Raw genomic sequence first — 27,955 nt, forward strand, 5'->3', positions numbered from 1 at the left:
TTAGTTTTTCTCAAGGTTCTCAGCAACAAAGTCTTCAAACACTCTATTAATAGCCTCCACTGCCTCCTGCATATCAGAAGCTCCATGGACAGCATTTTTCAACATACTTCTTCCAAACTGGGCTCGGATAGAGTCTGGGGACAGAAATCTTGCTTCCTCTGGGTCTGTGGGACCCATCAATCGTCTCCAGTCTGAAATAGCATTCCACTTGGTCAGGATCATGACCAAAGATGGACCCCTGCAAACAACAATGGTTTCAGAAGACTTGGGCTATTGGCAACTGTAGAGACTGCACACACAGCTAAAGACAGAATGCCACAGCTCCATCCAGAGAGCTCATCCTTATTCTTTGTCCTTGTCAGTGTGATTTTGTGCTTTCTTTTTCTTCTTTGTTTATTAATTTTTTTTTTTTTTTTTTGGCTGCACGGTGCGTTTTATAGGATCTTAGTTCCCCAACCAGGGATCGAACCTGTGCCCCCTGCACTGGAAGCTGGGAGTCCTAACCACTGGACCGCCTGAGAATTCCCTTGCAACAGCGTTTTGTGCTAGAAGAGTGTTGTAGTTTAATTGCAGGGATACGTGCCAGGCACTATTCCAATTACTTTCAATGTAAATTACTTTCAGTATATGAAGTACTTAGCCCTCACATTCGTACCTGTGAGGTAGGTACTATTATCATCCCCATTTTATGGATAAGGAAACTAAGGCAAAGATTAAATATGTTGCCAAAGCAGGGATTTCAAATCAGATACCTCTATATCTAATGTGAAAACCTAAAAAAACAGAGAAAGGAAGGAAGGAGAGAGAGGAAAACAGAGAAGCAAAGAAGGAATTAGACAAAAAAAAAGAACTCCAAATACTACCAGGGTGTCTTTTCATGAATTGTATTCAAAATGCAATATTTTCATGAATTTTTGTATTTTTCAAAGTTTCTACAATGAACAGTTACCACTTTTATAATGTAAAGACCTATATATCAGAAACTTACTCCGATAAAACTTCCAATACATCTTTATAAAAGGCTTTTCCTTTTATTTTAAAATAAATTTTGTCCGCTTCCTCTTCAGTTAGGAGCGTCTCCTTCATCTGTGTTATATCAAATCCAGCCTCTTTGATAAGCGTCAGGATATCCTCTAGGGAAAACAGATATTTGGTAGTCTTGGCAGACTGCCTCTATTTTTGCTCCGTATTCAAGTGGATTGAAATAACTAAGGAAGGTCACACTGTTACTTGAATCCAGTGGTTTTAAAAAACCAAAACTATGCTAAACTAAACTGAAAAAGCACCAGTTGGACGTTCGGAAGAACTTCAGTATGTTAACGCGGATGTTCAGTCTCAGATCCATCTTTCCAGAATCCATCTGGGAGGAAATCTGCTCCTGGGCTAAAAGTGAACACGTGTTTTCATCCCTGTGCTGCACATGCCAAGGAACTTCCTGCTGCATGTGGATTGAAAGGGCCAGCCTCTCTGAGCTCTTCTCCCTGAACCGGCAGGGCACCGCTACGGGAACTAAATGAAGTCAATCTGGTCAAAATTCCACCAACAGCCTAAACTTGGAGCACTCCCTCGTGACGATGAAGGTGCTCATTGCTTTATTCTTTCAACTTTACTGCAGTTTGCAAAATTTCACAAAATTGAAGAAAAATGTATACATCGGCTCTATTTTTATATATTTACCTCTTTGCTCTTGTGTTACATGAGGTTTAATCAGTGCTGCAGTGTGTTCAGGAGGAAAGAAATACTGTATGTCCCTTTCGGCAGCTTCTAGTGAATCACTTCCATACAACTGGTTGATAGGCAGACTCTCCATTGCAAATTGTGCGCATAAACTTTGAAAAAGAAGTCAAGTCAAAAACTTATAACATGACATATAATATAACACAACATAACACAATGTAAAACTATTCATGTTTGCATCGTGCAAGTGGAAGTAACTGCAGAGTGGCTTGGGGCATGCTACTTCCTTCCAGGGAGGAACAGTCGTTAGGAAGAAAGGACATGAACATTTCAGTAATCGTCATAATGGAGACTGACAGCTGTGAAAGATGGAATGAACGCCCTGGTGCAGTGAAAAAGCACAGACTATAGAACCCTGGTGGCATCACTTGTTAGCTGTGTGATACTGGGCAATTAGTTCCCTTCTCTCTGCTTCAGTTGTCTCAACCATAAATATGATAATAAACCCTGTTTTGGAAGGAGGTCTTGAGGATGTAATCAGATGATGTATTTGAAATATATGGTACATATTAAGCTGTCAATAAATATTCCTTCCCCTTCTTTCATCACTAAATAATATCAAGCACTAGAGACGTCATTTGACCCTATATCAAAGATACCAAATTATAAATATTGAATCCAGGAGACACTGCAGTGGAACCCTCCAGGTGAGCAAAAGCAATAAAAGAGGAGAGTACAGGATGGCTTTGTGGAGAGAGGCAGGAGTGACATTGATGGTAATGGGCAATCCATGTTGGGGTAGACAGTTTATTCTGGTTCCGTTTCTGTATGATAGATGAATACATACCTCTAAAATCAGTTATCGTTCCTCAGTGTTTTTCAGTTGCCCCTTCTTCTTTCTGTCTCTCCATCTATTTATATTTCAGTAGAGGAGATACTTATCGCTCATTACATTTTCTGCCCTTCACACACAGTCCTAAGCAAGCGACCCACAAAATCCAGCCACAGTGAATAACCTCCATTCTTGTTAATAGGCTGACATCACTGGAAACTTGGCTTTCTGTCCTCAACTTAAAGACCCTCTTCTTGCCTCTCTGGTTTCAGTGACCATTTCAGATTTCCTTTTTTCGTTATCCAACTTGACCCTCCCACTCAGCCCTTGGCTGTTCTCACACCTCTGGTTTGAAGATATTAGCAGACTAAGACGCTTGGAGCCTGTGATTGCCAGGGATGGGGGATTTGCACAATGAATGATAAAAACAGCCTAACCCATCATCAGCACTGACTCCATTCAATGCAGAGAACTACAAGCAGCCCCTCTGTTAGGCTGTTAGACGTGGTTATTGGAAAAAGTGTGTGTGTGTGTGTGTGTGTGTGTGTGTGTGTGTGTGTGTGTAAGGATGGGAGAGAAGGGTTGCTGTGTTTCTCTTGCATGCAAGTGACTGTATTTCAGATTAAGCAATGGGGAGTGTAGACTATGACGCCCAAGGGCAGGAAAGGGCAGAGCTCTGCTGAAGGAGTTATTTCTAATGCAACCTGGAAAACGGGGACCGATCAAAAATAATAGTTAAGAGTAATTGTGAACTTGTGGCAACATTAGGGGTCTTAAGGGCTTAGGATGGGAACTCTCACTATAATAGTGGGGAGGAGAGGGGCAATTACTGAGTTCCTTCACCTGGAGAAAATGTCTCTATGCTGGTACGTAGCCTCCACACGTGGAACCACAATTTCTAGAAGAGTGTGCCTACATGTATAGGCCAGGTATTGATAGGAATTCCTCTCTCTGATGCCATGTATCGCATTCTCTGCTACATTTCATTTAAGAGGTTCTGGGGCACCCTGCTCATTCCACATAAAGAGTGTCCAACACATATTATCCTTTACAGCAATTGTCTGGCACAGGAGCAAAGACGTAAGTGAGTAGGGCTAAAAGGAGGGGTGAAATATATCCATTCAGGACAAGTGCAATTCATGATCTCCTACCCAAAAGAAAACATTGCAACTTTTATATACGTGATGTTTCATTAGTCCTGTTATTTATTGTGGCAGTGGGTATGCAAGTTTGCTGTGCCTGATAAAGCATCTTTATTCCTGCTCACTTAAAGGAGGGCTCTTCTTCCCCTGACTTCAGTCCTACTCTGAAGTCAGCACAAAGAATTCAAGCGAATTACAATTCAGTTTGTTTCCATCAGCTGCATGCCAAGAATGGAAATGCATGAGATACTATCTCCCTCCTCTAGCTGAGACCAAGCCCAACAGCTAAGATCAAAAAATATTTTTAAAATGCTGCCTAGGTGACAGCTAACATGCCAGGGTTGAACTGATTACAAAGTTCTAAGATTCATCAGTACTTTAACTTAGTAAATGTTCCTACCAAATTGTAGGCTACATATTGTTAATCATCGTCTTGAAACTCTTTTTTTTTTTTAACATCTTTATTGGAGTATAATTGCTTTACATTGTTGGGTTGGTTTCTGCTGTATAACAAAGTGAATCAGCTATACGTATACATATATCCCCATATCCCCTCCCTCCCACCCTCCCTACCCCACCCCTCTAGGTGGTCACAAAGCTCCGAGCTGATCTCCCTGTGCTATGCGGCTGCTTCCCACTAGCTATCTATTTTACATTCAGTAGTGTATATATGTCAGTGCCACTCTCTCACTTCGTCCCAGCTTACCCTTCCCCCACCCCGTGTCCTCAAGTCCATTCTCTACGTCTGTGTCTTTTATTCCTGTCCTGCCCCTAGGTTCTTTAGAACCATTTTTTTCCCTTAGATTCCATATATATGTGTTAGCATACAGTATTTGTTTTTCTCTTTCTGACTTACTTCACTCTGTATGACAGACTCTAGGTGCATCCACCTCACTACAAATAGCTCAATTTCGTTTCTTTTTATGGCTGAGTAATATTCCATTGTATATATGTGCCACATCTTCTTTATCCATTCATCTGTCGATGGACACTTAGGTTGCTTCCATGTCCTGGCTATTGTAAATAGTGCTGCAATGAACATTGGGGTGCATGTGTCTTTTTGAATTATGGTTTTCTCTGGGTATATGCCCAGTAGTGGGATTGCTGGGTCATATGGTAGTTCTATTTGTAGTTTTTTAAGGAACCTCCATACTGTTCTCCATAGTGGTTGTGTCAATTTACATTCCCACCAACAAGTGCAAGAAGGTTCCCTTTTTGTCTTGAAATGTTTGTGATCAATTAAAGGATCTGAAGCAACTATCACGCGCTTCTCAAAAGAACTTCTCCTAACTAGTGCATGGGGCAGATGTGTCTGCCAAGATATGGCCTTTTGGCTGGGTAGCTACCACCTACCAGTCTCAAACCAAGCAGCCCACAACCTTCTCTTGCAAAACCTCAGAAGAGAACCTTGGACTAGAGCTCTGGTTCCTATACCCCCATATCCCCAAAAAAATCACCATGGCTCCCATGAAAAAAGTTTGAGACCCATGACGTGAATCATACCTGTCTGGAAGGTATTCTTTGGCTTCTTCCACAGAGCTTGGTCCAATTAACTGTTTCCAGTGTCCTAAACCATTTTCTCTTACTAAAACAAGGACTAGAGATGGACCGCTGTTAGAAAAGAAGAAACAAAGTTAATGAAAGGATAGCTTGTAGCTATTTATAGGTAGATAATACAAGTGTGTTTGTTAGATGAAAAAAGTAAAATAACCCTTTTTATCAAGAGTATGAAATTAATTTCTGTTGGTGTACTCTCGAGAGCATCTTCATAAAAGAATGGAAGCGGAGAAAGGAAGGGAAGAGAAGGGACTTGGTTCTGATAGGGTGGTCCCTATATCGTCCCCATGCTCCTGCTGATTTATATACCCTTGCTGGCTTTCTGCCCCAGCTGCTGTTTCATTTACTCTTCTAGAAACCTGACAGATTTCTAGCGTCCCATTCGTCTCCTAGGACTAGTGATCTTTAGGATTACCAAAGTCCTTGAGAGTCAGTCACAGCTCTCTTACTTGGACTTCAAGATGCTGCACACTCTGGCTTCCAGCATTCAACTCAACTGGACTCCAGGGGCTTCACCCAGAACCTTGCTTTACTCTAATAACATTCCAGGAGGACCAGAGAAGACACACAGTTGAGCAGGGAATCAAAATGGGAGGGAGATTGGCAAAGAAGTAGACTCAGCACATCTTTACAGCATTGAGAGATTTGGCAACTTGTACAGAAAGCAGGGTTAAGAGGTTTAAATGATTCAAACGTAAATCAGACTGTGCTTTCTCAACCTGCAATCTGTTTTACCTGGTCATATTTTCTATAAGATTTCCAAAATAATCTTTATTTTCATGTTCCATGCACAGTGTTTTTGCTTCTTTTTCTGATAACACTATTTGTCTCTGCATCAGTATTTTAAAGCCTTCATCTTGAATAATATTCAAAACATCCTCTAAATAAAAAGTCATAATAAGTTTTAAAGTGCTAGATTATTGGTTATACACACAATACAGACTGCATTATCATGAGGACATAGAATGCATTTCATTCTCATGTGAAATTTAAGTTTATAAAAATAGCTTATTAGATTTTAATTTAAGGTGAATAATATTCTTAACATATCAAATTTATGATGCCATTTCCAATTTTTCAGTGGACCAAAATCTATAGGTTTGGGGATGGGGGATTTATTAAAAAAAAAAAAAAATTGTATAGTCAGATAAGTTTTATTTCACACATAAAGTTAATATAATGACATTCTCAGATGTGCTAGGGCTCAGAAAACAAAATAATTAAGTACATATCTTTTTTTTTTTTTCTTTGCGGTTCGCGGGCCTCTCGCTGTTGTGGCCTCTCCCGTTGCGGAGCACAGGCTCTGGACGTGCAGGCTCCGCGGCCATGGCTCACGTGCCCAGCTGCTCTGCGGCATGTGGGATCTTCCCGGACCGGGCCACGAACCCGTGTCCCCTGCATCGGCAGGCGGACTCTCAACCACCGCGCCACCAGGGAAGCCCTCGTATCTTTTAATATAATTATACTAGAGCTTATTCAAATCCCATGTACAAAGTAGTTAAACAATTTATACTTTATTCCTTACCTTTCCTTTTGTTAAAGAGGGCTGGTCGAAGTAATGCCAGTATCTTTTCTAATTTTATGCCTTTAATTTTTTTAAAATCAGGGATGAAGACATCAATAAACTTAGTATTACTTATATTCTCTTCAACATCACAAAACTGAGATATTTGTTGTCTTTCTAGGTATTCTTGGAAACTGTTGAAGTCCAAAATATAATTATAAACTGAAGTTTAATAATCATGCCAGAAAATTAAAATTGATAATATGTTCACAAATAAATTAGAGTTTAGTAAAACAAATAAATATTGAATTTCACATAAAGGTAAGTTATATCTCTCTGTCACATCAAAGAATATGTATTTAGTTCCACCTTTATTGAACCAATCCAAAAATCAGTTACATGAAATCATGTATGTTTGATTTCATGAGAGGATTTTAAGGAGACCAAAATAAAATATGTTAAAAAAATTTTTTCTTTCCTCTATGTAAAGCTTTCCAGATAGTTTCTATTTTTCCTTTTAATTTTGTCTGTGAATCAAGGCTTATTTAGGAATACATTTCATGTTTTCAAATAGATAAGACATTTGGATCATTTTATTATTTATTTCCAACTTTATTGGATTATAATCAGCAAATGCATGCGGTGAGATCTTAATTTTTAAAAATTTGTTAAGGTTTTCTTTGTAAACAAAGCAAATTTATTTGTGGGATTTGAGGTTATATATTCATATTTCATATATTATAGATCATTTATTATACACAATTATGGAATATGTATTTGCCATCCCTATATACCCTTGCTTTTTTGTCTGCTGTGTATTGAGATCTCTGACCGTAAAGTTATTTTTATCCAGTTCTCTTTGTTTTTCTGGTACTTGTATCTTTATGTAATCTATGTTGTTTGGGACATACATTTTTTGACTATCTTCTTCATAAATGTTCTCTTATACATCATGTCCTTCTTTATCAAGTTTAACACTTTTAATGTTCAATTCTAATACTTTATTTTTCCTGGCTCATTTTTTTACCATTCCTTTATTTTTTTTATTTTTCTTTGTCTCTTCTAAGTAGAATGTAGATGAGTACAGTTTTTAAAACTTTTTATTTTGAAAAAATATAAATTGGCAGAAAAATTGCAAGATCAGGATAATGAACTTTAGATTCAACAACTGTCAGCGTTTTGTCACATTTGTTCTTTCTCTTTCTCTCTCATCCCCCAATGAGAGTGTGTGTGTCTGTGTGTGTGTTTTGGCTTAAGCATTTAAGAATAGACTGCAGATATTTTCACCATTCACCCTCCTAAATACCTCAGGAAAGCTTACACTGATATAAGACTATTATCTCATGAACAGTCCATATTCAAATTTCAGCAATTTTATAATGCTCTCCTATCGATAGTAATTTTTCCTAATCCTGGATCATACATTGCATGCAGTTGCCTGAAGTGCCTAGGCTTCTTCAGCCTCTAACAATGGCTCAGTCTTTCTTGTCTTTTCTTTTTAATTTCTTTTTTTTTTAACATCTTTATTGGAGTATAATTGCTTTACAATGGTGTGTTAGTTTCTGCTTGATAACAAAGTGAATCAGCTATACATATGCATACATCATATCTCCTCCCTCTTGCGTCTTGTCTTTTATGATACTGATATTTTGAAGACTCCAGGCCAGTTGCTTTGTACAATAGGCTCCTCATTTTGGATGGTTTCAAACTATGGAATGGCCCCATAGTTTCCTATCACATTCTGGGTATGATACTTTGGGAATACCACACCAGTATACATCACAATAGGAGGTACACACTGTCAGTTTTTCCCATTATTGGTGATATTAACATGGCCAGAGTGGTATCCCCCAGTTTTCTCCATTGAAAAGCTACAATTTCCACTTTGTAAATAATAAGAAATCTGAAAGGACACTATTTGAAAATGCATATATTATTCATACAGTGGATTTAGCACCCACTGATGATTTTTGTCTGCATCAATTATTATTATATGGTTTTTAATTTCGTTTGTTTTTGACCTTAATCTGGTAATCTCTATATTTGACAGGGTAGTTAACCTTCTCGTATTTAGTATAACAGCCATATACCTGACTATATTCCTTCCATCTTTATATCTACTCTTTATTCTACATGAGAGTTTATGTCCTTGATCCTTTAGGTTCTGGTTCTACTTTAAAAAATGGCAGGTGGAAGTTTACAGCACCTGTTAGGCCATGTCTGCAGAAAAAGAGCTGTGAAAACTGATTCCCAGGAAAACATGCTCCCTACCACTTCGTGCTGCCTGCTTGGGTCGATGCTCGGGATAAACACAGGCCAGAGGAAAAGAGGACGTCCATTAAAAGGAAAATACTGCAGACTTTGCAAAATAACATCAACACATCTCATTCCACCCCAATCCCGCCAAGTGCTTAAATTGTTCATCTTATTACGTGCATATTGAAAAACTGGAGACAACTGCTTCCAAAAGTTGGATGCAGTAGACACCTATCTGAATAACAGCACCAGTGGAACACTGACTCCTCTTATGCCAGCTGTGTTAATAGTGTTTCACAGAATAATTTTTTAAAAAAATGGCTCCAAAATTCTGGTATGAAATCTGGTATCTTTTTGAGCCCAACACTTCCCACCCAAACCTGCTCTCTAACCACTAAGTATCATTTTCCCTTAAAACTCGCAGAGTAACTACTACTGTTTACAAAGCCCTTTGTCAGCAGTTGATTTACCCTGTGAGTTGTTCTATCCCACTTCAAACTGGAAATTAATGATATTAGGGTCTCCCTGCTACCCAAAAATTATGACATCGCTAGGGACCAGCAGATGGACCTACTCAAGAAAAGCCACTATAACTTATTAATAAGACAGCAAGGAAAGTTCCAGAGATGCTCAGCCTAAACATGCAATGGAGGTGGGCTACCCAGAAGGGGGAGACACACATCACGAAGCTTCAGGACTCAGCTACTCTGAACTTGGTCCTGCTCACCCCCCTTTCAGACATGGCTCTGTTAATTCATGGGGTGAGCACTGGAGTTTCTGCATCTTCAGAGGAATAGAAGGCACAAATGGCAAGCACATAAAACCAACAGTCTGTAAATGACTTACGTTCACTTCCGTATATTTACAAACCGTTAACAAAAATATGCAACTGTTTAGTTGTTAGCAGTCTCACCACTCACTCACTGCCTTGAGTAAAAGGGCAGAGTACTTTGGTGTCCCTGTAGGACACGGAGAGGCAGAACTGGCATGTGGAGAGACGGGAGAGGGGGCTGGCTTGGGAGGGACTAGGCCTGGTCCCGTTCTACCCCAGGAGGCCAGACTGGTGCGCCCAGCATTAGAGAGACAAATGGGAAATTCTTCCCTTTGTAATCCTCTTGACATAAACTTTGAGGGCAACTCCAGCTTTGTTGAATATATAAAATTTTAGACTGGAAGGAATAGTTGTAGCTTCGACATAAAGATGTTTGTCCTTTTTTTTTTTTTCTTTTTTTTCTTTTTGGCCATGCAGTACAGCATGCAGGAATCCTAGTTCCCTGACCAGGGATCAAACCCGTGACCCCTGCAGTGGAAGCACGGAGTCTTAACCAGATGGACCACCAGGGAAGTCCCTAAAGATGTTTGTCTTTAGATTTGTGATATTTGGACATTACACTCCATTACCTACTAACACATTGTAAACAATTCGTTTCCTGGTTTGGAGCTACCTTTCCCTCTTCTGCTTCATCCCCGAGGACTTGGCCATCTTCTCGTGGTCATCCCATGGTTCTTTAGATTCCGTCTCAGAATTAGATTCACTTCCATCCCAGGAAGGCCATTTTTCCTTTGCTTGCGATACAACTAGAATATAGCTTAGGCCACTTGTCATAAAAGAAACAAAATCTTCAAAGTCAGGCTACAAAATAAAATAAAATAAAATAATATTATTAGGCTCCCAAAATGGATAGAGTACCATGGTGGCCCCTACCCAAGTCAAGGACATCTTCCCCTTCATGATCACTGGGCAAGAGAAAGTTACACACAATCCTCCTGTTAACAAACACATCTGTGAAGGACAGAAGTTCACAGCTGGCAGGGACTGATCTTAAAGATAGTCTAATAACTACTCTCAAACTGCTGGATGCTTCCAGATCATCTGGAGGGCTTGCTAAAACACAAATTTCTGGTGTCCAGCCCCAGACTCTATGATTCAGTAGGTTTAGGGTGCCCAGGAATTGGATTTTCTCAAAAGTTCCCAGGTGATGCTCATGTAGCTGGTCCAACCCTTTCCCGGGGCCAAGAGAGATTGTCTGAGTGGTGCGGCTAGTTTATAAAGTGCTGTTCGGTAGAACTTTCTGTGACGACCAGCATGTTCTGTGCTCTCCAGCATATGTAACCACAGGCAGCTGCTGAGCACTGAAATGTGGCTACCGCCACTGAGACTCCGAATTTTTAACTTTATTTAATTTTAATGAATTTAAGTTCAAATGGCCACATGTATCTAATGGCTACCATGTTGAACAGTGCATTTCTAGAAGCTACATCTCCTGACGCCCTCAAGCCATTGCACTTTCTAACACAAAGCACTGCCCCCAGGCAAAAGAGAATCTAAAAAATAGCTTGACAGAAAGGATGTACCTTTAGGTAGAGAAAGGATTAAAGCTTTCCTGTGAAGTTTACCACAGGCAGCCTTCAACCTGGGATAAGGACCTACAGGAAAGGCCTGGATATTCATTTCCTGAGGGCTGATGCAGGGAGTCTTAGAGGACATAGCATAAAGAGATCTTCGCTCCAACAAAACACAATCAGTGCATCCACTTTTGCCTGGCTGCCTCTATTTCTACTGGAGATTTCTCCATAGTCCCCATCTTTGGATTAACCAGGATATGGACACCAACAGGGACACCTAGAGCTTACTTGGTTGGTCAGACTCATTCGTCTTTCTATAATGAGGATCCTAAACTTATAGGAATCCACTGTATTTGACAACACAATGGCTTTTTTAACTTTCTTACCTGGTCTGCTATTCGGCTGTAGAAGTACCTCACTTGTTCTTCAGTGAGCATTTTCTTATCCTCTGCTTCTATGACAAATTCTGCATCGATAATCTTCAATTAGAGAGCATGGTCAGGTCCACGTGTGTCGTGGGACCACACAGGTAAAACAAGTCAAGGACATTTGTTTCCTAGGCTTAATAAACCCCCCAGATTTGCATGCATTTCATGGTTGTGCCTCAGCACAATCCATGGGACACGAGGTTGGAAGAGGCCCCAAAATAAGTAAACAAAGAAGGTCCTTTTCATGCCTCCTAGTATTTAGGTTTTCACGGCTTGAACCAGAGATTCCACAATATTTCTATTATTTAAGTGAATTGTCTCAAGATGAAAAAAGAAAAAAAAATCTAATTGAATTCCAAGAAAGACATCATAGTTTTCTGAATCATTCAAAAGACAGACATTTACAGGTACTTCTTAACCATCTATTTTCAAAATTGTTTTCAGTTTCTTCTTTTAAGGCTTTCCTTGGTTAAGTCTGTAACTCGTCATCTAGTATATCTTATTCTGATGGCAACAAAAATATCCAAATTACAGGGAAGGATAGAATTTAAGATGCAGCCATGCTTTGTCTTAAAATTTTTAAATTTAATGACAAATTCAGTGTGCATGTCACCCAAGTATAGCAATGTATAAAATGGACCATCTGCTTTATAGTAGTTTAATTGTTGCTGCTTTGGCTGAAGAAAGAATGCATGATGGGAAGTTCATCAAGAGATACCCAGCCCATCCTGACATGGTTCCCCATGGGACCTCCTCTGTAACACATGCAACATTCTTACAAATTTCAATACAATTTTGTTTCAACACAACATCTTTGTTCAGGGGTCAACAAACCACAGCCCACAGTCAAAACCTGGCCTGCCACCGTTTTTGGAAACAAAGTTTACTGGAACACAGCCATGCCCATTTGTTTATCTACTGTCTAATGCTGCTCTCTCAATATGATGGCAGAGTTAAGCTGCTGTGACAGAGATCACATGACCCACAAACCTGAAAATAGTTACTGTCTGGCTCTTTATAGGAAAAGTCTGCTGACCTTTGGTTTAGAATGCAATTTTACTCTAAAAATTTTTTATTTGGGCTCTAAAAGCAAAACCTTAAATGCTTCCTCATGTTATCATGTATCTAAAAAGGACCATATGTTTGTGACAACACACAGGGAATAAAGCAAGCTGATGTGAGCTTATACAAGTCTGCACTGCTAACAACTAAACACAAAGAAATCTGTTACAATCCAATGCAAGAACTGTAATTTTTATCATTTATATTGGATGCTGGTAGAGCAGAGTTATTTAAATAAGGATGTTGAATAGGTCTAGCCTTTGTAAGACAAGATATTCAAAGAAGACAAAACATTCATTCAAATGAACCAGAAGTTCATTATATTCTGTTTTTCTCTAAATAACAAGCTTGTCTCCAAAGTGAAAATTAAGGGATTGTTTTTTTACAGTTAATTTAAAAATTAATTTTACAATTAATTTAAACTATTCTTGGGAAATATCACTTACTTTTTCTTTAATTTCTTTAACTTTTCTAGCAGTCACAGCATTGGGTTTGATAATGGCAATGCTGTATAGTTGGTCTAGGAAAAAAAATAGAAGAATTTCATTTTCTTGGCACAGACTCTAGAGAATGAAGGATTTGGCAATTAGAAATGTAAACTACTAATGTCCAGTGAATTTTTGTCCATCAACAGCTTTGTTATTATGGCATTGCAACTACCAAAGAGTTTCTACTTAGAATCAAAGTACAGTTCCTATATTTGCATGCAGGAGAAACATTCACAAGAGTTTGTAGTCAGTAGGCCGGAAAAGAAAGAGTAGGTGGGCACTATTTTTTATTTTATTCTATTCTATTCTATTCTATTCTATTCTACTCTACTCTACTTTTTCTATTCTATGGCCGCATCACACAGCTTGTGGGATCTTAGTTCCCCAACCAGGGATTGAACCCGGGCCCTCCGCAGTGAGAGCGCAGAGTCCTACTAACCACTGGACCGCCAGGGAATTCCCGGCACTAGTTATTTTAATACAATTCACGTGCATTAGAATCGCACCCATGATCCATCCAGCTCAGTATCACTAGTGACAACAGTTTCAGTGCAAGCAAACATTACAAACCGATGGCTTTACCATCTATGAATTTATCCACATTTATCTACACATTCTGATGATGAGCTTTTAGTGCAGAATAGCTCACTGAGCAAGCGGTTTGCCTCTGTTCCCTCCAGGGTATGAACACACACTAACACGCCCACTCCGACAATCCAATGAAGGCAGGAAGTTGTTCATCTTAAAGTAAACCAGGAGTGTGGGTCATCAAGGAAGAAATTATTTTTACAAGTTTCTGGAAGATGATGAAGGATGAAATAAGAGGAAACTGCTGTCCAGATTACTCACAGGGCACAGGAGCCCCTGATCGAGGGTAGCCTCTGAAGGCAAGGCACAGAGACCAAAGGCAAGGCAAGGGGAGCAAAAGAGATTGCTTCTTTTTTTTTTTTTTTTTTTTTTTTGCGGTACGCGGGCCTCTCACTGTGTGACCTCTCCCGTTGAGGAGCACAGGCTCCGGACGCGCAGGCTCAGCGGCCATGGCTCACAGGCCCAGCTGCTCTGCGGCATGTGGGATCTTCCCGGACCGGGGCACGAACCCGTGTCCCCTGCATCGGCAGGCGGACTCTCAACCACTGTGCCACCAGGGAAGCCCGAGATTGCTTTTTAAGCTGAATCCAGTATCGCACAAATCATCATTGATGCTACCAGTCCTTTATCAATTAACACTGGTGTCACTACCAGCTTTGTGCTGCAAGTGATGCTGTAATGAGTATCCATGTACACAATTTCCCTCACTATTACTTTAAAGTAGATTTACTTACCAACACTTCCATAGCTTGCTTCCCCAGCATCCTCTGAATCTGAGTCTACAAACACAATTTCATGATACTGTGGAAAAGGAATGGAAATAAAACAGTTACATTTTAATACGATAGTGAAAGAGTTTTTAGAAATTTTGTTTTTAATCAATATTTATAATCCAAGGGATAGAAAGTAAAGTGGAAATGTGCCTGCATTTATCTAACACTACTTTTCCCCAACCTTCCCACTAAAATAAAATTAGGAATAAACAGAGTGGGGAGACAATGAGAAATAACGCATATATGTGCTGTATGGAAAATGCTTAAAAACAAAATATTTAAAACTTAAGAGCACAAGGAATAAAATAAGAAAGAAGCAGAGATTAACAAGTAAGAAAGCAATAAACATATAATTATTATGGTAAAGATTGAAAGGGCATTTGTACGCTTCAAGATCCATTCCTGACCACTGCTCTTAGTAAATGAGGAACAGAGGGCTTCCCTGGTGGCACAGTGGTTGGGAGGAACAGAAAGATACTTCCTTAACTTATGGAAAAAAAAAAAAAGCCTTTCTCAAAACAATAGCCAATTTCCTACTATAGAGTAAAACACTAGGAAGGATGGGGGATTCTTAATTTCTGGAGAAGTCCTGAAAGTGCTTCTGTGATTCTGTAAACAACCTGAAAGGTTTATATATTTACATATATACATTTCAGGGGCAAGAGATTTGCAGAATTTCAGATTCTCAATGCAATATAGACCCAAAAACGTTTGGAAATAACTACACTGAAAGCATTCACTCCTATTATAGTCAGGAATAAGATAATTATGCCAGCTATAACTTCAAAGTGACCTGCCTTGTATTTATTGGACCTGCCCTGACAAACAGGGCAGCTACTAACCACATAATGCTGTATTTGAGCACCTGAAATGAGGTTAGTCCAAATTAAGATGCGCTATAAATGAAAAATACACAGCACATTCCAAAGATTTAGTTTGAAAAAATAAATCTGGAATACCTTATTTTTTACATTGAGTACATATATTTTTAAACATTTTATTGATGTATAGTTGATATACAATGTTGTGTTTAATTTCTGCTGTACATCAAAGTGACTCAGTTATACATATATATATATAAAACATTATTTTTTCATATTCTTTTCCATTATGGTTTATCATAGGATATTGAGTATAGATCTCTGTGCTATTCAGTGGGACCTTGTTGTGTATCCATTCTATATATAATAGTTTGTATCTGCTAATCCCAAGCTCCCAATCCTTCCCTCCCCCCAACCCCTTGGCAACCACAAGTCTGTTCTCTGTGTCTGTGAGTCTGTTTTTGTTTCGTAGATATGTTTATTTATGTCATATTTTAGGTTATACATATAAGTGATACCATATGCTATTAGTCTTTCTCTTTCTGACTTACTTCACTTAGTATGAAAATCTCTAGTTGCTGCAAATGGCATTAATTCATTCTTTTTTAATGGCTGAGTAGTATTCCACTGTATATATGTACCACATCTTCTTTATTCATTCATCTGTCAGTGGACATTTAGGTTGTTTTCATGTCTTGGCTATTGTAAATAGTGCTGCAGTGAACATAGGGGTGCATGTATCTTTTTGAATTATAGTTGTGTCTGGGTATATGCCAGGAGTGGGAGTGCTGGATCATATGGTAGCTCTTTTTAAGGAACCTCCATACTGTTTTCCCCAGTGGCTGTACCAATTTACATTCCTACCAACAGTGTAGGAGGGTTGCCTTTTCTCCACACCCTCAACAGCATTTATTATTTGTAGATTTTTTTAATGATCACCATTCTGTCCAGCGTGAGGTGGTATCTTATTGTAGTTTTGATTTGCATTTCTCTAGTAATCCAAAAGCTGAGCATCTTTTCAGGTGCCTGTTAGCCCTCTATGTGTCTTATTTGGAGAAATGTCTATTTAGGTCTTCTGCCCATTTTTTGACTGGGTTGTTTGTTTTTTGTTATTAAACTGTAGGAGCTGTTTGTATATTTTGGAAATTAAGCCCTTGCTGGTCACATCATTTGCAAATATTTTCTCCCAGTCCATAGGTTGTCTTTTCGTTTTGTTTATGGTTTCCTTTGCTGTGCAAAAGCTTGTAAGTTATATTGAGTACATCTTTGAATGGCAATCTTTTTAATATACTGGATGTAAGAAAAGATGTTTTAAAAATTAATTTCACCTGTTTCTTTTTTTATTGTTTTCAATTGACTAGTAGAATATTATAAATTACGTATGTGGCTCACATCGTGGCTTGTATTTTATTACTATTACTGCGCTAGACAAGGCAATTGATAAGAAAACTAAATAATAGAAGTGTCCAACAAAATGGAGTAATATAAAATAAACATAAGATATTAATAAATTTCTTACATACCCACTATTATTCATTAAAACAGGATGTCATTCTGCAAGAACAACAATAAAGCCACAGTACAGAGCACACGTAGAGAAAGCTGGGTACAGTATAGCAATTAGAAGAATGTGTTTAAAAGTCGTTCTGCCTGACTTCAAATTCTGCTTTTACCTCCTACTAGTTGCCTGTTTCTAAGGAAAGGACATAATGTTTTTAAGCCTGTCTTATCGTTCATAAATACTTCATAAGGTTTCTCCAGGTTCATATTCGAGATGACAACATAGAAGGCTCCTGAACTCACTTCCTCCCTCAGACATACCAAACCTACAGCTGCTTGTGGAACAGTTCTCAACTGAGCGACTCCTACATATCAGACAAATGAGAAAAGAACACATACCGAATCGGGTAGGAGAGGCTGAGTCACAGTCTCGCCATAAACTCCATCCCCGGCACAGCAACATACAATTGAGAGGGAACTCACAACTCCCAGCATCTCCCTGAGGACTGAAGGGCTTGAACCCAACATCTAGTGACCTCAGTTTTAAGACTTCTAACTGAGAGATGGGGCCCCCAGATGCCTGGCTGTAAAAGCCCTGGGGCTTGCATCCAGACTATAGTAAACTGAGCTCTTAACAGGCTTGGCTTGTGCTGGACTCCCTGTGGCTATCCCCCCAGGGCTCAATGCAGGGGCCTATTTGCAAATCTGATAAGCTATAGCCTGAGGGTCAGGCTTCTAATTTAACACAGGTCTAGGGCTGACAGCAATCCTTTCCAGAGACCAGGGAAGCCAGCAGGGGCCATCTTCATGCTCTCCCTCTGCCCCGCTCCAGGTCACTAGTGTCTTTGTGAAGATAGCCTGTGTGCACATCTGGTACCCTGGCTTTTGTGGCTGTTACTCCAAGGACACAGCACTTGATAGTCCGGCTCTGGCCCCCAGCAGGGCTGGTGTCCCTGGGTTCAGTAGAACCAGCAATGGGTAAACCATCCAGACAGAAAATCAGTAAAGAAACATTGGACATGTTAGACTAGATGGATTAAACAGATATATCCCGAACATTCTATCCAAAAGCAGCAGAATACACATTCTTCTCAAGCACACATGGAACGTTCTCCAGGACAGATCATATGTTAGGCCACAAAACATTTAAGTAGATTGAAATCATATCAAGCATCTTTTCTAATCACAATGGTCTGGAACTAGAAATCAATTAAAAGAAGACAACTGGAAAATTCACAATGTGGAGATTAAATAACATGCTACTGAGCAACCAGTGTGTCAAATTAGAAATCAAAAGAGACATAAAAAAAATCTAGAGATGAGTGAAAATGGAATTACAGCATACCTAAACTTATGGGATGTAACAAAGGTGTTCTAAGAGTGAAGTTCATAGCCTATATTAAGAAAAGAGAAGGATCTCAAATAAACAACCTAACTTTACACTTTAAGACACTAGAAAAAACAAACAAAAAAAAATGAAGCGAAAGCCAGCAGATGAAGGAAATAAAGATCAGAGCAGAAATAAATAAAAGAGAGACTAAAAAGACAATAGAAAAAAAATCAATGAAACTAAGAGCTGGTTTTTGAAAAAATAAAACAGAACTTTAGCTAGACTGTGAGGAAAAAAAAAGAGAGAGAAGACTCCAATAAATAAAATTGGAAATGAAAGAGGAGACATTATAACTGAGAAGACTCCAATAAATAAAATTGGAAATGAAAGAGGAGACATTATAACTGATACCACAGAAACACAAAGGATCTTAAGAGACTATTATGACAAGCTATGAAATCGCTCTCTCAAAAAGTTATCTGCCCTCCCATGATCATTGCACCATTATTTACAGTAGCCAAGATATGGAAACAATCTAAGTGTCCATTCATGGATGAATGGATAAATACATGAGATATATATATATATACATGATGAAATGCTATTCCTCCATAAAAAAGGAGGAAATCTTACCATTTGTGACAACCTGGATGGAGCTTGAGGGCATTAATGTTACATGAAATAAGTCAGAGAAAGATAAATACTGCATAATCTCTCTTATATGTGGAATCTGGAAAAAATAACTCATAGGCACAGAGAACAGAATGGTAGCTGCCAGAGACGGAGGGTGATGAGTAGGGGAATTGGGTGAAGGAGGTCAAAAGATACAACTTCCAGTTATAAGATAAATAAGTTCTGGGAGTGTAATATACAGCATGGTGACTATAGGTAATAACGTGTATTGTATATTTTGGAAGTGGCTAAAAGAGTAGATCTTAAAATTTATCATGAAAAAGTTTTTCAGAAAAAAATTAACTATGTGACATGAAATGTTAACTAAGTGTAATAATCATTTCCCAGTATACACATATATCAAATCATTATGTTGTATACCTTAAACTAATAAAATGTTAGTTGTCAATGATATCGATAAAAGTGGAATGTAAAAGATTAAATGAGGATATCTTTCTGAAAATCTTAGCAAACAGTAAGTCCACAATAATTCCTAGTTACTATAATTTTCAAAAAGAAGTAGGGGGAGTGGGAAGAGGGAGGGAGGAAGGGAGACGGAGAGAAAGGAAGGGCGAAGATTCCCTGAAAAACAAGAAAACCTGAAAATGTACAGAAAAATGTCCTTGGGTGAGAAAAATCACTATTGTAAATGTAAATTCCCCATATTTGTCATTTGTCAGTTTTCCATCAAAATGTTCATTTTTCTTTCCTTAATACTTTTAAAGTACTTTGTACACACTATGGATATTAGCACGTTGATACACAGTGCAAGCTTCTCTCCAAGTTTGCTGCTTTCCTTTTACATTTTATTCAAACTTTTAAATAATCAAATCTATCAATTTTTTCTTTTTTTGATATCTCTGCCTTATACTATACTTACGAGGCCTTTCTCAACCTATGACAAGATAAATGTTTTCCAATATTTTCTTCTAATACTTTCATGCTTTGTTTCAACATATTCAGCTCTTTAATTCATCTGAAATTTGTTTATGTATATGAGGAAAGAATACAAATCTCTTATACAAATAGTTAACCCAATATTACTAAGTTTGTTTTGTGAGTTTTTTATCCTTTCCTGATTTAAACTGACGCTTTTTTATAGTAAATACTTAATAAAAGCTTGAGCCTATACCTTCTCATTATTTCTATTCTTCAGTATTTCTCAGCTAGTCTCTATTTTTTGTTTCTTGTTTTTGTTGTTTGTTGTTTTGTGTGCATGTGTGTGTGTTTAAATAACACCAACCACTCCTATTTATCTGCCTATATTTCTGATCACTTTCCTATATGGCTTACTTTCTTATGCTATTATGTTCATATCTCTACATGCTTTATGGTTCATTTCTGAATTTTAAAATATTTTATTATTACACAGGTAATACATTTCACACACATAGGATCTTATTCTAAGCATCCTATTAAATAATACTCTATTTTTCATTTGTCAGTCTATCTTGGCCCTCTTTCCATATCAATAAACAGAGCTAGAAGATACTAAATAATATTCCACTGTATGAATTTGTGTAATTTATGACATAAATTACAGGCATTTATGTCATCTATTCACTGTTGCTAGGCATTTAGGTTAATTCCAAATTTTTAATAACATAGACAACACTGAAATAAACATCGTTTTCTATATTTGTTTCATTATTTTCTTAAGGAAAATTATTGGAGTGTAATTGCTCGGTCAAAGGATACATGTGTTTTTTAAGGCCTTTGATTCATATTGCCAAAATACTTCCCAAGAAAGGTTGCACCATTTAGACACCTAGATAGCTATAAAACTAGGGGAAATGCTTTAGGAAAACAAACCAAAAAAAGACATAATGCATCTTTTTTTAAAACTAATTTTTAAAAATAAAATTATCAGGAATCCAAAATATTACCTGAGGTCGAACCATCTCACCTGCTGCAATTTTCTTCTCCTCATTGATCAAGGTAATAATTTTTTGACTCACAAGTGGTGCATTTGCACCCTTGATTTTTGCCACAATTTTGCCATTCTATAAGGGGAAACAGAAGCGGGAAGGAAACTCATTTTCAGAATGGGTCAAGAATTAACACTTCAGCTGGACTAACTCACCCCACCCTGACCCACCCATCCCTTTTTAGCTACTGTAATTAGTCATTTTAAAATAAGTATTCGTGATATAAAAGTATTTCCATTTGGTAAATCCAGCTCTTTGAGTTCTACCTCTAATTTATCTGTCCTCCTACAACCAAAGACAGGCTATCGCTGCATTAAATTTTAATGGTTCTGTACAGGCCTCCCAACACTACTCCCCCTAATTATTTTTGATACTACTCCCCTTTGTCTGTCTTTCAACACATATTTACTAAACACCAGTTTACTAGCATTGTATCAGGCATGATGGTACGGAATAATAGTCCTGGTACCTAATGTAATTAAATTACCAAAAAAAAAAAAAACCAACCCCGCAAACACATTTGAGATAACAACCATGACAGGTACCACCAAGAGAGGTACAGAGAGCTGGGAGCATCTATAGGAATTTGTTCTGATCAAGAACATTAGCAAAGGTACTTCGTCAATATCAGGAATTTAAAATGTGAACGATAGGTTAAGAAATAAAAAGGAGAAGAAAGGGCATTCTAGGCAAAAGGAATAGAGCCACAAGCGTCCTACGGCTAGAAGGGAATATGGCAAATAAGAAGGCCAGTGGAGAAAGTGAGGGGATGCCTGGTATGAGACGAAGCCCAACAGCTAGGGGGAGCCATAGCGTGCAGAGCCTTCTGGGTCATGGGAGGATGCTGCCTTTATCCTAAGTGCGGTGGGCAGCCTTTTGAATGTTTAAACACAGGCAGGGACCACAATTAGAACTGCTAAAGATCCGTGGAAAGATCATCTTACCTACCATATGGAGAAAGGGTTAGAGGTGCAGCAGGAGAAGCTGCTTGTATACAAATCGGAAGCTATTCTAGAGGTAAAGATGGAAGAGACAGTTCCTCAGTCTACGGCGGTGCTGTTGGAGATGGAAAGAAGGGAAAGAAGCAGACGAGTGTGAGAAAGACTTGGGTAGTTAAATTAACAGGACCAAGGTCTGGTGGGCATGGGGTGTGAGGTAAGGAGAAGTCACCACGATGACTTTTCTGTTTCTGACTTGAGAAACTGAGTAAGTTGAGATGTTATTCACCAAATGAAGCAACTCTAGAAAATAACGTTTCCAATGGGGATGGGGAAGCCCAGGAGTCTGCTGTTGGACCAGTTCATTGTGAGATGCCCTCGAGACACCAGAGGAGAGATCAAGGGCCCAGTTGGATACACAAGTCTCGTGCTCAAAGTATAGGATTCAGCTGAAGACATGAACTTGAGTTATTGATATATGAGGCGATGATTGAAACTGTGTGTCGAAGAAGTTTTCTAAGGAGAGTATATAGCATGATAAAGTTGATATGTAATGGCTGCATGAAGAAAGGTGAACCTGCAAAGGTGAACCTGCAAAGGGGAGGGGGAGTAGCATCTAGGAAGCAAAAGGAAAACCAAGTCACAAAAGCCAAAAGAAGAAAATGTTCCAAAAAGGAGGGCATGGTCACCACATTTACTGCATTTGAGAGGCACAAAACGATGAGCACCTAAAAGCATTCATTATATTTAGCAACAGGCTGGTCACTGGATACATTAGCAACAGCCAATTTGGTGGAATAATCAGAAAGAAGTTAGATTGAATGGGTTGAAGAATTAATGGGATGAGAAGAAATGGAGTGGAAATAAATATAGAAACTCTTCTGAGCAGTTTAGCTGTGAGGTAAAGCATAGAGGCGAATGGTAGCTGGAGAGGGACGTGGTATCAAAAAGAGGTATTATTTCTTTTCATTGGAAAGATTTAATCATATTCAAAGGCCATAAGAAGGCTCCAGTTGAGAAAGGTTTGAATGAAACCTGACACTCTATTTACTATTTCCCACTAAAAGGAACCGCCAAGAGCTTTCTAATATCCATTGAAAAAGCCCTTCCTGCTGAGACGCTGCAATGAATTTGCTGTCAGCTAAGAATGCTGCCCGCTGCAAACGTGGTTTTGTGGTCACAGATTGAGATTCTTTTTTTTTTTTTAATTTTTATACAGTGTTTCAAGGTTACTTTCCATTTGCAGTTATTACAAAATATTGCCTAAATTTCCCATGGAGATTCTTAAATTAGAACATTGAACAGGGAGCAACGGATGATAACAAAGTCTGAGGCGTGACTGGAGGAGGTGCGTTGGAGATTTCATTGACAGTTAGGAGGTGAAGAATCCAGAGGCCAGGATGTTGAAGTCCCAGAGTGATGGCAGCACGTGGGTTTGAAAGGAGGATTTTGGGCCACATGCCAAAGTCTTCAGGGTGGGCAGGGGTCTGCTGCTCAGATCTGACTCGCTCAGCAGGTGATGGCCGCCCCAGAGCTGCAGACGCTACATGGTGGCCACCTGCTCAGCCTCCCCTCCTCAGTCCCAGGCTCCCAACTGCTGCTGCTACTAAAGCCTTCTCGTTGTCCAATTAGCCCGCCGAGCCCACTTCTGCCTCGTGCAGTTACCTAAACGACATCTAGGCCAGGGCTCAGCAAACTATGACCCAGTACAGACATAGTATTTCTGCAAAGCTGAAACACTTACTCTCTGGCCCGTTACAAATAAGCTGGCTGACCCCTCACATAAATCATCAAATCCTTCCTAGCCAATTCCTAGCCAACTGACAGCAAGATCTACAGTGTAATTTTTTAAATTCAATTAACCCAGTCATTCACCTCCCAGAAGTAGCTGTAAGATTATTGTTTAACACAAGCAAAAATTATATCTGAGAAGTGTTTTTTTAATAATTATTTATAATATCAAAAAATGCCTTTTCAACAGCAAGAGAACAGTCCAAACCCTCTCTGGGAGGTGTTTCCTTACTATCCCAGTTCTTCAGCTGTGTAGCAGCTATGCTCTGTATCACACAAGTTAGTACTTACCCAGATATTCTTCTTTTAGGAAACAGCACTTATAAGGTTTTTCTGATTATTAAAGTTGTGTTTATCTTGGAATATTTGGAAAATATTGAAAAGTATAAGAAGAAAATTTAAATTATGCATCCTTTCCCCATACATAGAAAACTACTATTAACTTTTGGTGAATACACTGCCTGCCTTCTTTCTATGCATTTGTAAATACAGAGATAAAAGCGATATACAAGATAGTGATCATACAAATATTTCCTCGTATTGGTATACATGAATATTTATAACCAATTCTCTTCCACTGGGTACCCAAGACATTTCCAATTTTTCACTCCTGTAAGTAATAATTCATCATACAAGTCTCTGATATTTCCCTAGGAAAGGTAAATACCATTTTATTTTTCTTTTCCCTGATCAACTAAGTGTGTGGTAGTCTAATCTTCTCAATCCGTTATGCGCTCCTACAGGTCAAGTTATAAATATTTTAATTGACAAGCATATTTAAGGCAAAAAAAAGTCTACAGTTACTGTCATCAGAAAACAGTTCCAGTAGTTGTACAATGTTATTTGCTCTTTAGCTGCAAATTGGAATCTGATAATACACTTGAGATGATAAATATACTTACAACACTAAAGAGAAAAACAGGTTCACATTTATCTCTAAATGGCTGCAAAGTCACAATGCTGTCAGCTTCCGCCTGAAAAAGATTATTTCATATAATAATAAAGGACGCTACACTCAAGTCATTTGATATACTACATTCAAAAAATGCAGAGATACTTTTTTCTATGTTTACTACAACATTTTATGAGTATGTTATAGCCGTCTTTAGAATCAAATTACACATTCTGGCAGTTCAGACCCTGCATCATTTGGCTTCAACCTTACTTCTCACTGTTCATCTTTACCCAGCCTGCAGCTAAACTCAGCTCCTGTGGTCTGCGTTACACCACCTGCACTTTCCCCCTTGTTACCTGCTCCTGCCCTTCCTTTTCCAACCCAGCTCCAATGTTCTCCAAGAACTCTGCCTTGACCCTCCTGCCGCAAATCATCTCCCCTCCACATAGCACTTCACTACCCTTCTCTCCGGGCACCTATAGTTCCTTTCAATATTGTACTACCATTATAGGGACCTAGCTCATCTCTGTTTGGAGAGCTGCATGCACAGAGAGATGATGTTTTATGCTCACCCTCGCATGTCACCCCCCACCTTATCAGTCAGAGGGCCATGCATAAAAAGGAGCTTCCTAAATGTTTCTTGAATAAACTGGTGGTCAGATTTCAAAGTCTTTGATTTTAAAGTTTTCTCACAAATTTCAAGTTGTCCTACATTGATTACCAACAACTATATATTAAGTAATAGTATGTTCCTGCATATTAACATAACATCCCTTGGGCCAGCTGTCAGGATACGTTGTGTTGTAGGGTCTTCTACATAAGAGTTGTTTTTTGGAACCTAAGGCAATTGTTTTCAAACTGGGATTTCTAGAGGTGCCTCAACCGTGGCCAAGGATGGTGAGGGCGGAGCCGAGCCAAGGTCCCTCAGCCCTGTGTCAGCCAGCCAGAGGGGCTGTGTTGTAATCTTTTTTTGGCATATTGAATTCTACATCATTCTCTTTTCTTTCTCTCTTTTCTCTTTCTTTCTTTCTTTTCTTTCTCTCTTTCTTCTTAAAAAAGTAGGTTCTATTGTTGAAAGGAACTAATCTATAATATTAAAAGACAGTAGCCAAAGATTACATTTGAAAGTAGTCTAGCCATCATCATTGCAATTTTTATATTATAATAAAGTATTAACAATTAAAGCATTTGGTAATATTCCTTAAAAACTATAATATAAAACATTTACTGAATTTTTATATGTATAGGCACAATGTTAGGACAAGTCTTCAAGTCTTTTAAAAGGGGCACATAATAGAAAAAATTTGGTACTGACCATTCAGCTTAAGGTGATTTCAATAGGTAATGAACCTCATAGGTTTCAATTTTGGACTTCAGTTTACAAGTTCAGAAAGGATCCCTTTCCCTGATAAACTGCAGGAAAAAAAGTATCCAGCAGAGGGCGCCCCTCCACTGCGCCCAGCAGAGGTTTGGAGACTTTAAAAAATTTTTTTCACTGTTGATGAGCTGATCATAGCAGAAAAATAGTATCGATCTATGTGAATATACTGCAGTTGGATAAGCTCAAACAGAAGAGGAACCATTCAGAGAGAATGCTCAAAATTTTTTGTTGTTAATTTCAACAGACAGTAGCATTATAAATAGGACATATTTTGGAAAGAGTTTACTAGCACTTCCCAGTGATATAGACATAGTGATGAAATGAACTGGTCTGGACATGTTTCTGTCCAATAGAACTAGAATGTGAGTCACATATATACTTTTAAATTCTCTAGTAGCCACATTTAAAAACTAAAAAACAGGTGAAAATAATCTAATAATATACTTTACCTAATCCAGTATATCCCCAAATGATCATTTTAACATATCATCGATGTAAAAAATTAATGGGATATTTCACATTCTTTTTTCATATGAAGGCCTCAAAACCTAGTGTGTATTTTACCCTTAGAGTACATCTCAATTTGTGGGCCAAATTTTAATCATAAATAATTGATCTCTAATTAGATTTCATAAAGTTTACAGTCAAAGAGGTAGATTCACATATCCAGGTTGTCCCAGATAATTTTAAAAGTTTTACAATAACCGAATGGAGTATCTGTTTTTTTATATAAATTTAATACAATTACACTAGCCACAGTTCGCGTGCTCAAAAGCCATTTATGCCTAGTGGTTATATTAGACTCAAAGCTCTAAGCAGTTGATAATTTGACATGGATAAACGGAATAATCAATACATCGGGGACTCATGAGACCCCAGTGGGTCTCTCATGAGACCCTAATGAGTTTGGCTGTAATATTTTAATCCGTTGTCACATGTGGGAGGCAAATAAGGGAGGGTAAAATCGCTACCATTTTACAATTAACTGGGTAAATGACCAGAGTCCTACCCAATGCTTTCCAGTAAAAGGCATTTACAGCCCTTATTCTGAACACACACCATATGGTCAAGTGAAAAGAAGTATGGCAATAGACAGATAACCATTTTTATGTTTTTCTAACGTTCACAACCATGGTAAATAACCTCAGTATTATAGGAATGGGATAAAAATTACATTCGTTCTCAGATCCAGTAGAATTAAATATAGAGTAAAACTGCTAACTAAACACTGTCCATTTTGAAGAGTTGACAGATTGTTTGAATTAAGACAATCCTTAAAGAGACTATAAAGTAACAAGAAAATAATAGTTTAATGGAAATGAAAGCCTTACTACAGCAAAATGCAGAATTTCATCTTCGTTCAGCTCATTTTTCAATTTTCTGAATAAGGTTTGCATTGCTTTGCAAGGTCCACACCAGGCTTGGTAAACATCGATCACTAGAAGATAATAATATTTGTGAAAGAACAGAGTCAAAGAGTCTAGAGTAGCAGCTTATCCCAATCTTTGGGGCAGGGGCAGGGTAAAAACAGAGCAGCTTTTTATTCTGGTAAGTGGGGCGTGGTGCTCCATGTTGGGGTGCCTGGAGGTGCCCTGGATCCAACTCCGGATGGCGAACACCTGCGGAGCCCCAGTACCTGTTAGGCCTTTGTTCTGCAACATCTCCTCCCACAGGCTTTGATTATTGATGGTCTCCTGCAAAAAGGAAGGTGCTATCAAAGGTCTTCAAGGGACAACGCACCCAGTAAAGACTTGTTGATGTGTCATGCCCACCTGTAACTGGATTTCTCGCTGTTTGCTTGCCATGTATCCACTATCACATGAAAGGGGGAAGAAAAATAGAAAACACGTCAAAGGAAATTTAAATAATGTTCTTTATTCATTCAAGCAGCATCTTACGCACTGCAGAAGTTTTCCTTCAGCAATACCGGATTATGCACTTTCCCCTCTTCTGGAGAGAGAGAAGCCAGGGTCTCTGAAGAACTCTTCAGGCTGGGCACTGTGGTAAATGCTTGCAGCAGCCGTAGTATCTTTCTCTCCCAATAAT

General features: G+C 38.5%; 2 protein-coding genes across 3 annotated transcripts in view; one reads left to right on the top strand and one right to left on the bottom strand.

Moving 5' to 3' along the window:
- Positions 1-27,714, bottom strand: NME8 (NME/NM23 family member 8). Its single transcript, XM_067747631.1, has 15 exons — positions 27,682-27,714; positions 27,546-27,603; positions 27,241-27,347; positions 24,536-24,607; positions 20,863-20,979; positions 14,615-14,681; positions 13,251-13,324; positions 11,701-11,793; positions 10,414-10,601; positions 6,734-6,906; positions 5,944-6,088; positions 5,155-5,262; positions 1,678-1,829; positions 989-1,133; positions 1-238 (listed from the first exon to the last, which is right to left on the bottom strand). Exons 1-15 carry the CDS (start codon positions 27,712-27,714, stop codon positions 1-3), a joined length of 1,770 nt encoding a protein of 589 aa, XP_067603732.1.
- Positions 1-27,955, top strand: part of PNPLA8 (patatin like phospholipase domain containing 8) — a 133,833-nt gene that overhangs the window by 7,783 nt on the left and 98,095 nt on the right. The window lies entirely within an intron of this gene.

Source organism: Pseudorca crassidens, chromosome 8 (assembly GCF_039906515.1).
Source record: "Pseudorca crassidens isolate mPseCra1 chromosome 8, mPseCra1.hap1, whole genome shotgun sequence".
NCBI lineage: Eukaryota > Metazoa > Chordata > Mammalia > Artiodactyla > Delphinidae > Pseudorca > Pseudorca crassidens.

Coding starts and splice junctions, on each gene's coding strand:
- NME8 (XM_067747631.1), bottom strand. CDS start 27,714: ATGGCAAGCAAACAGCGAGAAATCCAGTTACAG. Junction 11,794..13,250: donor TTAAAGAAATTAAAGAAAAA/GTAAGTGATATT, acceptor CTCTAATTGAAG/ATTATCGATGCAGAATTTGT. Junction 6,907..10,413: donor ATGAAGCAGAAGAGGGAAAG/GTAGCTCCAAAC, acceptor GGACTTCAACAG/TTTCCAAGAATACCTAGAAA.